Source organism: Parus major, chromosome 5, assembly GCF_001522545.3.
Source record: "Parus major isolate Abel chromosome 5, Parus_major1.1, whole genome shotgun sequence".
Lineage (NCBI taxonomy): Eukaryota > Metazoa > Chordata > Aves > Passeriformes > Paridae > Parus > Parus major.
The window spans coordinates 45172342-45184602 of NC_031774.1; the positions used below are offsets into that span (position 1 = coordinate 45172342).

The 12261-nt window shown below is 43.5% G+C and overlaps 1 protein-coding gene across 2 annotated transcripts in view; it reads left to right on the forward strand.

The window, feature by feature from the left end:
- Positions 1-3673: 3673 nt before the first annotated feature.
- Positions 3674-12261, forward strand: part of KCNK13 (potassium two pore domain channel subfamily K member 13) — a 54098-nt gene continuing 45510 nt past the window's right edge. The window contains exon 1 of one of the 2 annotated variants that reach the window (XM_015632038.3): positions 3674-4071. In XM_015632038.3, coding sequence (XP_015487524.1) covers positions 3732-4071 — 340 coding nt within the window. In that variant the 5' untranslated portion in view covers positions 3674-3731. The remainder of the gene's footprint in view (positions 4072-12261) is intronic. The other variant, XM_015632039.2, reaches the window with a different exon arrangement.

The window sequence follows — 12261 nt, forward strand, 5'->3', positions numbered from 1 at the left end:
GCTGACGGGAGAAAGAGACCAACCCCCACCTGACTACAACCACTTTTCAGAAGTTGTAGAGAGTGATAAGATCACCTCTGAGTCTCCTTTTCTCCAGGCTGAACAACGCCAGCTCCCTCAGTTGTTCCTCACAGGGCTTGCGTGCCAAGCCCCTCACCAGCCTTGTTGCCCTCTGGGTGCACTCAAGCATCTCAACATCCTTCCTAAACTGAGGGGCCCAGAACTGGAGACAGTAAATACTTCTATGATTCCCTACTTCACATTCAGAAGGATTCTCTCAGAGATGCAATCTCTTTGAAACTCCTAGCAAAGCAATAGGGATGTTGAAAAGTTTAGCCTGCTCTAGATGCCCAGTTTCACTTGTTCATGAAGTTTTGTATTTGTTTTTTCAAATTAGTTTGTTAGTGTCAAGGCAATTATGTTCCTCAATTATCTTTCTGAAGAATTTTTGTTCAGTATCAAAGGTAATGGAGGGCTGGTTTATTTGCTTCTCTGTCAGAATATTTCATTATGCATAAAATTGGCTCAGGAGTACATTGCTGCCATTCCATAGCTTCACCAAAAGAAAGCACTGAGTTTTGGTTAAGTGTTACCAGCTCATCACTTCCAAAGGAGACCTTTAATTAAAAAGTACTGACACTGTCAATGAGAGTAACTAAACCTCTGCATAAGTCTTCCAAGTAATTTGATGATGCATTAATAATAATTCTACTCTGACCAGACACTTACTAGTAATCATTATTGGGGTACTCAGTGATAGTAGTGTTAGCTTTCTTAATTACAGGGTTGTTAGTCAATATTATCAACAGAAATGGTAAATGTATTGATTTTTCTTTCCTATTATTTTACAATTGTGCTAAGCCTCAGTGCCACCAATCTGTTGTCACTAAATGCCTGCACACACAGACACTAGGGAGCTGTGTGCTGAGAGGCAGGGAAAACAGCATGTTTTCTGATAGTGAGGAACAAGTGACTGTACTGAGGGTAATGGTATTGTGCTCAGAGCTCAGGCTCACAAGATGTTCACTTTGATTTGGGGTTAATTTAAATGTCAGCAACACATTTAACCACTTTTTTTTTTACCTGAAACTAAGCATTACTTTTCTTTTTTTTTTTTTTTAATTTTTCTTATGCCAGTGAACCTGCATTTCTTTATTCCACCTTGCTTAAATGTTATAGATGGCTGACTGACTACTGTTTGTGCTCTCCATATACTCCAGTTTTTCCAGTATTTACCCAAGAGCAATGGGAACGGTGACCTGTTTTACAAGAAAGTATTCTTTAGAATAAGCTATATTTTCATTTTCTTTTTCAGTATTCCAGTCAATATCAAGTTGCTCTTGTTCTATCCTTTAACAGGGACCACATCCTTAAAAAGCCACCTTCTGAAGAGATTGTTAAATCCCTGGCCAAGATCAAAGTTGACAAATTAAGGGAATTTGCAATTTTTGATGATCAATGACAGTAGTACATGTGTCTTTTAAAATGGTGCCAGACTATCTTACCTGCATCAATGCAGCTATTAATTTAATTAATATTGATAATTAATCGATATCTACCTCTATGCCCAAGACAAACACAAAAATGACTATTTCATGCTAACAAAATCTTATGTAAATAAGGCGGAACTCAATAACCTTGAATAATTTGCCTTGGATCTTCCTTTGAATATTTTTATTGTTGTTCATATTTCTTTGGGTGATCACATTGATGTCATGGTTGCAAGCAGCTAAGGGCTCTTTTTCCCACTGTACTAATCCAAGCCACCCTTGAACAGGTTTGATGGATAGAGCCACTGGTGTGGACAGAGGATGCTCACTCAGTTCTGCTGCCTTTGCTGGTTGGGAGTGCACTGACTGAGTTCTGTCTTCCTTCTGACTGGCAAGGACTGACAAAGCAGGGAAGTATAGGTTTGGTTTGGGTTTTTTTTTTCCTCTAATAGGAACTGCCAATAATTTTAAAGATACATGAGCATTTTTTTATGGAAGCATGTGGTTACCTTTAGCACTTGGCACAGTCTGGTTAGTTTGTCTGGCATCTCATCTTTCTATTTTTGGCTATTTAATGTCTTCCAGTATTGCTGCTAATTTTAATTTCCATGCTAAAGTCTCTGCTAAAGACTAATTAAGAGGGAATAAAAACCTGCAGCATGATGTATCACCTATGAATAACAACAAATAGGAAAAGATTAAAGATGATTTCTATTCATCACTGGCTGCTGGTTTACTGTGCAACATAAGAAAAGGACTTATTTTTCCCTGTGCCTACTGTCCTAGCAGTTGTTGCCACACAGGTGGTGATCCTTTCTGAGACACTGGCATTGGAACTGCCATAGTGCACCCTTGGTGTTCAGACCTCAGACTGAGACAATCAATGGCTCTTACATGGAGTGTACAGTTATCTGCCATTAAGGGAGACTTCTAAGATCTTAGTGTTCATTCCCATTGCATTTTGACTGTGACACGTACTAGAAAATTTGGGGGGGGTATTGAGGGAGGAAGGGAAGTGGATGTTATAGTTCGTTAACTTGCTTTCTAAAAAAATATGTATGTAGGTTGTCCTTCCTTGGAAAGAATGTCCTTGTGTACTATTATGTTTAGCGCGCCTGAATTCCAGCCCCCAATTATTTCATAATTGAATTCCATAGAATTCAGCACTGTAGCAGCTACCAGATGTTGCTGAGTTTAGCTTTTCCTTCTTATAGTGAGACTGATATTTCCAGAAGATTTGGATCAAGAGCTCTGCTCTTTGATCCTGCAAATAACGCATTTGAAAACCACATTGCAGCTGGAGCGGCTCCTTCTGTCTCCCCTACACAATTTCCCTTCTACTACCATGCGTTTGAGGAAAGAGATGTAACATCTTGTCGGGAAGGCGGTGGGTACCCAGACCTGTGGAGAAGGAGGTGCCCTCTTTTGGCAAAGGGCGCTAATTTTTATGGCTTTGATGGGGAGGCATATCATCGACTGACGGGTTTCATACCCGATCACTCTAAGAGACCACGTTGCCTCGGGCGCTCCTCGGCCCCACAGCCCGGGGCGGGTACCTGAGGGCGGGAATGGGGGCGGCTCCCGCCCCTCTGAGGGCTGGAGGCCGCGGGGCAGCCGCCCGCTGCCAGCCCGCCCTGCCCGCTGCCGGCGCTGCGCTTCGGGGGCGGCCGCCGCGCCTCTGCTGAGGGGAGCTGCCCCCGGGGGCGCGGTCTGCCCGGCCCGGCCCGCGGCTCCCCGAAGGCCATGGTGCGGGCAGCCCGGCGGACCGGGCGGCGGAGCCCCGCGGCAAAGGGGGAGGGCGGGGGCGAGCGTCCGCCGGTCCCGCCTCGCTCCCCCCGGCAGGCAGGAGGCGCCTGGCGGTGCCTGTCCCCGCGCCCCGCTCCGACGTGCTCGGGGCGGGGGCAGGAAGGGGATATGAAACTGGCGAGGACGGGAGCCCCGCGCGGCGGGCGCTGGGGCTGAGGGGCTCTGCGAGACGGGACGGGCCGAGCGGGTTCCCTCGCCCACAGGATGCTCGGCAGCCCGAAGCGCGTCCGCCGCGGGGCCGTGCCGGGGCCGCGCCCTGCCCCCGGGCAGGTGCCGGCCGGCTCCCGGGAGCGCCGCTCGCCGCCGCCGGGCTCCGCGGCGCCCTGAGCCCCGCGGCCCCGCGTACGGCTGGCGGGCGGCGCCGTGATGCCCGGCGGCGGCAGCAGGGCCCCGACGTAGCGTGGCGGCGCGGCAGCCCGGTCCCGCGGGCGGAGGATGGCGTGTCGCGGCGCCTGCTGCTGCTCCAGCGCGGGTCGCCTCAACGCGGACAACGCGCGCTTCCTCCTGCTGGCGGTGCTGATCGTGCTGTACATGCTGTGCGGCGCCGCCGTCTTCTCGGCCATCGAGCTGCCCACGGAGCGGGAGGCTAAGGAGCGCTGGGAGGAACGCCTGGAGAACTTCACCCGGCGCCACAACCTCAGCCGTGCCGAGCTCCGGCACTTCCTCCGGGAATACGAGGAGGCGAGCGTGGCCGGCATCCGTGTCGATGATATCCGACCCCGATGGGATTTCACCGGCGCTTTCTACTTCGTGGGCACCGTCGTTTCTACTATCGGTGAGCGGCGGGACGGCGGGCACAGGGGCGGCGGCGGGGCCCGGGCTAGGGGCCCGGGTATGGGTCGTTCCTCTCCTCGCGGGCTCACAGCGAGCTCGTGTCGGTGCCCGGGCATGGTCCTGTCTCTTCGCTGCTGCTTTTTTTGCCTTCTCCGTGTCAAAGAGCCGCTGCCGCGGGCGCGCCTCTCGCGGGAAGCGCTCAGCTCAGGGAGCGCCCCAGAAGCACCGGGCAGCCCGACGGCGCTGGGGGCCGAGCTCCGGGCAGGCAGGGCAGTGCACACAAGGATGCTCTTCGCGGGGGTCATTTGCCCTCGCGGATCAACTTGTCCTCGGGATACGGTGGTAGACTTTGTGAGAGATCAATCGCATCCAAAGCCAAAAGCTTTAAACGATCCCGTATGTCTTTAAATTATGGGAAATGTTGTAGAAGATCTTCGATCTGGCGGTTAAATAGGCTGTACGCTCAGAAGGGCCCTTTCTGAGGATCGTCTGGTCTTAGCAAGAACAATTAAATAGATTTTGTGTTGTCCAGCTGCAAAGTGTACAACTTGGAAATGACTGGGTTTTTAACCACTCGGCGTTTTGCTCCTTCAGGCTTTTCAAGTCAGAACCATCAAGTCAGTGGGCACAGCTTATTTCACTTGTGAATAAACCCAAGTTTATTCAGGCTGAAGGAGCCTTCAGGGGAAGGCGATACTGAATAGAAATTCCAAGCAGGCTGACAGGTGTGCATTAAGATGAAAAGGGATAGCACCAGGAACTGACATAAGCACCCCAGGGAGCCCATGGGTGTCAACAGAAAGGCTTCATTTAGGCATCTGCAGGCAGCTATAAGCCTTGGAGGAAGGGAGCTTTCTTTAGTTAAAGACAGGCAATCTGTATGCAGTTATCACTGTGACAAATGGGATCACTAAATCTTAGTAATCGTATAGCAAATTCACATCACTCTCTCTCCACGAATGAAACGTACATTGAGGTATGGCTATTTAATTCAGGGTTTTTTTTTTTCTGAAGAAGAGATTAGTGATGCCTTGCTTTATGTGGGATGTATAAGAGTTTGCCCTGTCCTCTAGCACACCCCTCTCTTGAGTTTTGTTAAGTCTGGGGTTATTCTATTGTTAAAGGTGTCATTGGGCTGGTTTTGTATTTCCTCACAGCTTCAAGCCCTGGTTTGAGTGGTTTGTGTCCTTAGACCTAAAGTCTTTAAGACCCAAGAACTGTGCTTCAGTGTTCTGCTGAACTGGTAATTTAAAGTAATTTATAACATTGTTAAGCCCGTTTTTGAGGATTGCTGTAGATTGTTTGCCATTATAACATCTCCCTTGAAGTGTGCTTCTTGTACAATCAAAATAAATAAGCAGAGTTTATGCTAACATTTGCTACAGCCATAAAATTGTAGTAAAAAGATCAGATCAGATTGGACCAGATCTCAAGTTCACCTTCTTTGCCTCAATTCCTAGAGGGGGTCAGTTATATGGGACTTTTTTTTCGTGATGTTTTTCCAAGATGCCATTTCAAACCTGCACTGTTGGAGATTCCACAGCTTTAACAAGGAATCCAGCCTTGTGCATTATTACCCTGAGTTTTTCCTGATGTCAGCCGTTCAGTGACTTACATTATTTTTGTCTTGCCATCCTTTGTACTCAAAAAGAATAGCCTCTTAGGTACTCAAAGACCATTGTCAATGTGTCCCTTCAGCCTTCTCTCAACTCAAAAAACCACTGTGTTGTAACCCCTTCTGCAGCGATACAGTTACTTCTCACAGGTGTTAACTGATGCCAGTGTTTCTAGAATAATGTACGTCTTATATAAATAAGACTGTTAAGGAGAGAAGTCTATCTGTGAGCCTGTTAACTACAGATGATCACAAACACAAGTATCCACTTATCCACTCACACTTTTTTGGCAAGTTCTATGACTTGCTGATTTCTGTTGCCCACGTTTTCAAGTTCCCTTAATATTTCTGCAGAAATGTCCTCAAGACTCCGTTTTCTTTCAGACTGTGTATAGTCTGTAGACTTTGGCAGTTTACATCCTGTCCCTTCATTTGACCTGGCACTGCTTTTTTCAGTCTTATCAGTGAGGGCACTTTCTCAGCATGTTTTATGAATTGTGTCATTCTTTCTTAATCTAGTCAGTGGCATTGCGCTCTTTCATCATATCGATGGCATGTCTCTTTTTTAATCTTCTCAGTAGCACTTCTGCTTTGTGGGACTTATTGTGCATTCAAATCCTTTAACTCAGCTTGTCCTGCAGGCTGGGTTCTCCAGGCATTCTCAGGATTGTGCTTAGACCAGGTCTCCTCAGATGTGCTGCTCATGAGTGTTCTCGTGCAGCCACATGCACATTTGTATCAACCATATTGGCATCCTAACAATAGATTTTGTTTTACACCTCTACAATCAATATTTTGTCTCTCTTCTCAGCCCTTTCCAAATGGTCCATAACTTCTTTCATGTCCTAGTGCAGTGCCCCAATATTAATGTGTTACTCTAGCTGCAGCCTTGCTAGTTCTGAGGAAAGTAGGAAGGCTTATTCCACGTGTTTTTCAGTTTATACTTCTGGTGGCTGTGTAGATTCCTACAGCTAAACAAAATTTGGTGTCTTCACCAGTTTTTTAGGAATAGGTGCTTATGACATATTCTAAATGTGTAGAAGTTCACCTTCTACACTCAGTACTGTGTTCTGGTATAGAAGCTTTATATTTAAGAGGTAAGTTGCTGTAAAAACAATAGTTTTATTTATTTTGTAAACTTTATGTAATTTTTAAAAAAATCTTTTGCATAATGGGAATTATTTTGCTACTCCGCCAGAATAAATTATTTCTTCCACAGTAAATAAGGTGAACCTAGCCATTTTGATTTACTGCTAAAACATCACTCACTCGTTACTTATAGTTTCAACTGCCTCCTGTAGTTTAGCTAGAAAGAAGTTCCATTACATATTTCAGAGGAAAGTAGAGAGTTTTGCAGTAACTAAGGGAATAAGCTTGTCTTTTTAATTAAGATTTTCCTAAAATGTTTGTCATATGAATTTTGGAACATGGTATCAGTGCATCAAGTCAAGAGGTCAAAATTAAATATAATCAGCCTATTTGCATTTGTCAGGAAAATACAAAGCTAAACAGCTGAATAGTGAAAAATAATTAATTTCTCAGGTTAGTAATTTAAGGATTTGCTCTATGAAAGTGTTTATTCCTATCAGTCCTCAGCCTGTAACCCCTAATCTGGAAGCATCTTTTGTGCAGTGACATCCAGTGTTACCTAGTACTATGGTCTCCTTTGCACTAAGTGGAAACATTAGGAATGAAAGAACATAACCACAAATACCTGCCCAACTAGGAGACAACCTAGACTGTACAGGAAGTGATCCCAAGGAATTAGATGGTGTCAAGGCCTCTCAATCCCATTAAGGCAGGTTTCCAGCTAATCCACACATGCCCAGTGGGCTCTTCCAAAAGCTCACTTTGCTTTCAATCAACCCTTTGTCACATAATGGTAGTGTCCCTTTTGCCTAGAAATCAAGTGGTAGTAGTAATATCTCAGGATGTGAGAGATCAAAGCAACCTCTTTCTCAGTCAGGACTTAATGTAATTCCCGTGTGTCATCCAAGTGCCCTGCCCACCAGTCTGGGTATTAATTTTAAGGTGTAAATCTTAATGTTCTCTGTTGAAACTATTCCACTTCGCATAGATTAATAAAATACCTGCAGACCAGAAAATAAAACAAGATATAAGTCCCAATTAACACTTCAATGAATGTTTATGTGTTCTATACAGAGACATACAGCATTAGGTAGGCTCTGGGTGTTCAGCAGCATTAGACTGTAGAGTCACAATCATCATCAGGTACTCTGATGTCCAAGGACTTCTGTGGTACCTTGGCACAGTAGTGCCTCCAAGAAGTAGGGAGCTGGAATAAAATGTATCTTCTTAAAAACACATAGCATGAAGCAACTTCTCAAACTGACTTATGATATTCCTGCCCTTTTCACAGGCCACTGGGAGTTGGAGGGGATCTCTGGAGGTTGTCTGGTCCAATCCCCACACTCCAAGCAGGGTCAGTGACAGCCAGCAGCTCAGGGCTGCATCATTGTTGGAGTTTGGGTATCTCTCTTGGTGGAGACTCCAATCTCTCAGGACAACTTGTGTCAGTGTTTGACCAACCTCACGTTAAAAGAGGGTCTTTTTCTCCTATTCAAATGGAATTTTCTGTATTTCAATTTGTACCTGTCTTCTCTGTGTGAACTGTGTGGGCAGTGAGGCAAAGGAGGAAATTATATCATCTTCGCAAAATGAGATATATTTTCTGGATAAATTGTCGAAATTTGCATCTCTCTGGAAAATGTTGCAGCAAATTGGGCTGAAGGTGTAAAGTTTTGGAACAAGGTGAGAAAATAAATTTGTCAGCTGATACATTACCTGAGGACCAAAAGGTAAAATTGCTTGGAGTGAAGGCTGGGATTTTTACCATAGGCAGCAATGAACATCCACATGGTGTATTGTACAGAAGGGATAGAAGGAGTCATAGCATCTTCTTTAAGCAGCCTCTCAGAAAGGGCTGCTCATGGAAGTGTTGTTTGCTAATGGGAAAGTCTGTATAGGGTGAAACAACCTCAGTGTCCATGTTACAGTCATGTCTTGGAGTGAAGGAAAGAGTTCTGAAAAGTGCTAGAAAGAACCTGTTTCCTCATTTTCACTGTCAGTGCAGTTCCTGCTAGGTGGAGTCACAGCTGTGCAAAAGAAAAGTGTGTGTGATAATACCCAGCAGACCACCAAGGTCATTAAGCCCAGAGAGCTGGACTACTGCTTGTAGCCTTGAGGTCACCCTGTCTTTCCTGTGTATAGACTGAGCCAAGAGTGGCAGCCCCACTAAATGCTCCACCTGTGGCCATGGTCAAGCTTGCTCCTGGTGTCACAGAGACCAAACAATCTGCCCTTACCTAACAGTACCATGCCTGAATTATTTAGAATCATAGAATTCTAGAATGTCCTGTGTTGAAAAGGATCCACAAGGATCATCGTGTCCAACTCCTGACACTGCACGTATTGTGGTGCCTTAAACTGCACACAAGCTGCAAACAGCTCTAATAATTCAAAATGGCCTGCTTTAGTCATTGAGCCATAAGCAGAGCAAGAAAGGCATCTTTAGAGCAAAAGGCTTTTTAGGGAAACGGCAGATAAACTGAGGCCATTTTCTTGCCTTACAGAGAATACCATGTAGTTGTCAACTCACTGAAGTTGTAATTGCCACCAGCCTTGGATTGCATCTGTTAATAAACTAGAACATTGCCCACCTTTGAAAAACATGCTCAAGTGGATGGTTTACTCTAACTTTACCAAAAGCTTTCTATGGTATATGATAGATCTGTATAAAACACAGATATAGAGAAAATGTGCAAAGGAGAACATTGGTTATAATGATGGGATTGTCACCAGTCTCTGCTATATGCAGAACAATGTAAAAAACTTAAAACAAATCATGTAGTAGAAAGAAAGAATAAAATTAAAGCAACCTGGAATCTTGAGTTTATAAGCAAGATCTAAAAAAGGTACATGTGTGATAGCCTATAATGTTTTCTCTTGGACACTGGTTAAAATAAAAGTTAAGCCATGTGGTTGTAATCCACAAGGTTAGGGGAAAGGCCAGGTCCTGTCTCACATGTAAATTTTCTTACTTCTGTTAATGCCAGTTATCCAGTTTTACAGAAGATATCTAAAATAAATCACATGAATTTATATGTCCTAATGTGCCTGTTCCCTGACTAGAATAAAGTAACTGGTGTGTCAAGTGCAAAGGTTCATACTTCTTCTATTAGTGTTGAAATTTTGGTGAAATAAATCTCACTCAATCAATCTACAGATGGAGACCCAGGCAGCAGCAGAACCAGATCAACCTGCCACTGTTGGCAATACTGACTGTAACTTCTCTGCCACAGGATCCCTCTCTTTCTCATTTAAATAAGATCAGTAAGTAGTTAAAAGCACTCAAACTCTGTAAAGGAAATCACATTATCAGTTACACTCTATTATAAAGATTTGGATTAGGTTTTGTGTGAGGAGTTGGCATTTTCCAAGGCATGACTTTATAATAATAATACCTGTTTCCAGGTGAATATGCTGGGAGCTGAGCACAAATTCCCTAGTAAGTTTTTGAAACATATAAGCAGCTTAAGAGAAAGCCTTTCTGGATTTGACTTTAACCTAGTAAGTGTAGAAGTCAACTTCTGTGACCATGGAGTGGCAGAGTTCATTATTCTTTAGAGGAAAAGGAAGAAGTATAGAAAACCAGGGGATTTTGAGAGCAAAACTTTAAATACAGATCTGCAGTTTGGAATCTAAGAGAAATCAAAACTAAAGAAAATTGATTTAAGGGGGACTATCAGTTGCCTGGACAAAAGATATGAATGATGCTGGCTCAAGGGATCCAAATGTGAAATATAGGAGGACAGGAAGTATAGTAAAAGACAAACATAAAAAATTTAAGTTAATTTCTGTCATAAGATGGAAGCATACAGAAAATGGATAGAAAATTAGTTCAGTGAAGATAAATAAGAGGAATAAAATGGAAGCACAGGAACAGATACAAAATTATGCTATTAGCAAGGGGTGTCAAGGGTGATGTAAACTGATTCATCAGAACAATAGTGATGAGAAAGACTAAGAGAAATATTGGTCTGCTGTATAGAAAAGAGAAAGAGCTCTCAACAAATGATTCCAAGAAGGCTGAAATGTGTAATGGCTTTTTCTGTATCAGTCTTCTGAAAAGGTCAACTCTGAACTGGTGTGTGGTACAATTAACACTTGTAAGAAAGGGAAAGTAAAAGAACAGGTTAGAATCCCTAAATCTGTCAGATCTTTTAAGTATCTTTTTAAGTATCTTTTAAGATAACTGCATTCTAGAATGTTCAGAGAAATTACTAAAGCAATAATGAGCACTTTGGCAACTCATAGAAAAATTTGAAATTCCAGGCAACTTAAAATTACAAACATTTTGCCAGTCTTTAAAAAGGAATGATGGCAGGAAGAAATAAAAAAGAATGGGCTTAAATTGCAACAAAGAAGATTCAGACTGTATATGAGAAAAAGTTTTCTAAATGAAGTGAAGCAAGTCTGCAGTCTGCCTAGGAATGACATGGAGACTTCATCACCAGACTCCTTTACAGTCAGGTTAACCAGTCACCCCACAAGAATAATGCAGAATCCTTAATTCTATCATTGTGCAGTGAATGGATGATGGATGAGATGACCTTTTTCTGCCTCTGCCAGGGCTTTTTCCCCCAGATTCTGTGATAGTATGTGTTCATTATTCCTGTTATCCTGAAAAAAAAAAAAAATAAAACAAGCAAGGTGTTAATCACACTACATATAGAGTCTTGTTCTGTTGCCATTTTTACTTGTACTTTTAGATTGCAGATAAAAAGAATTTACACTGAACTTCTTAGATTTTTTTTAAGCCTTCAGGAAATAAAAGAACTTTTTAATATTAGGATCAAGCAGGCCTTGAGATGTGCAATTATGCTGCCCTGCTTGGTATATGTCTCAAATTAAATAAACTTTAAACAAGCCCAAAATAGAACTGATCATGGACTGAGAAGTACTTACTTAATTAAAGCAGTGAAATTAGATGTAACAATATGTTTACTGCTGCTGGGAAGAAAAAAAAAACAACCAAAAAAACCAAACCTAGATGAGAAAATAATCATGAAGAAAACCAGCTAAAAATAAACAGAACATTACTTTGAAGAACTTGGTCATGCAAGGAGTCAAGTACTTTGCTCAAGTCTTTGTTCTGGCAGCTGTACCTCCTTCTGCTTGTGTTTAATATACTGTTATGACTTGGAGACAAAGAGCACGAGGAAATCACTGTTATTGTCCATTTTTTGCACAAAACACTGCTGTAAATTGAATGTAGTCCTTCAGGTGACATGCAGCAGGGACCACGTAGGAATCCTGTGTATATGAACTAAGTGTTGTCAGTCCTCTGGGTGAGCATGAGAAGGAGCCTTCATCCCCACGCTGCTGCACTGCAGCCCTAGGCAGAAAGGGGCATACAAACATCAGGCCAAGGAAAGCTCCAGGAGGTGTTGCCTTCCCCCAGATGGGTCAACTGGAGAATGCATCCATTCCCCAGCCAGGCCACTCTCCAGCCTACTCACCTCATGAACTGATAGCCCTGCTATTACCCTACTA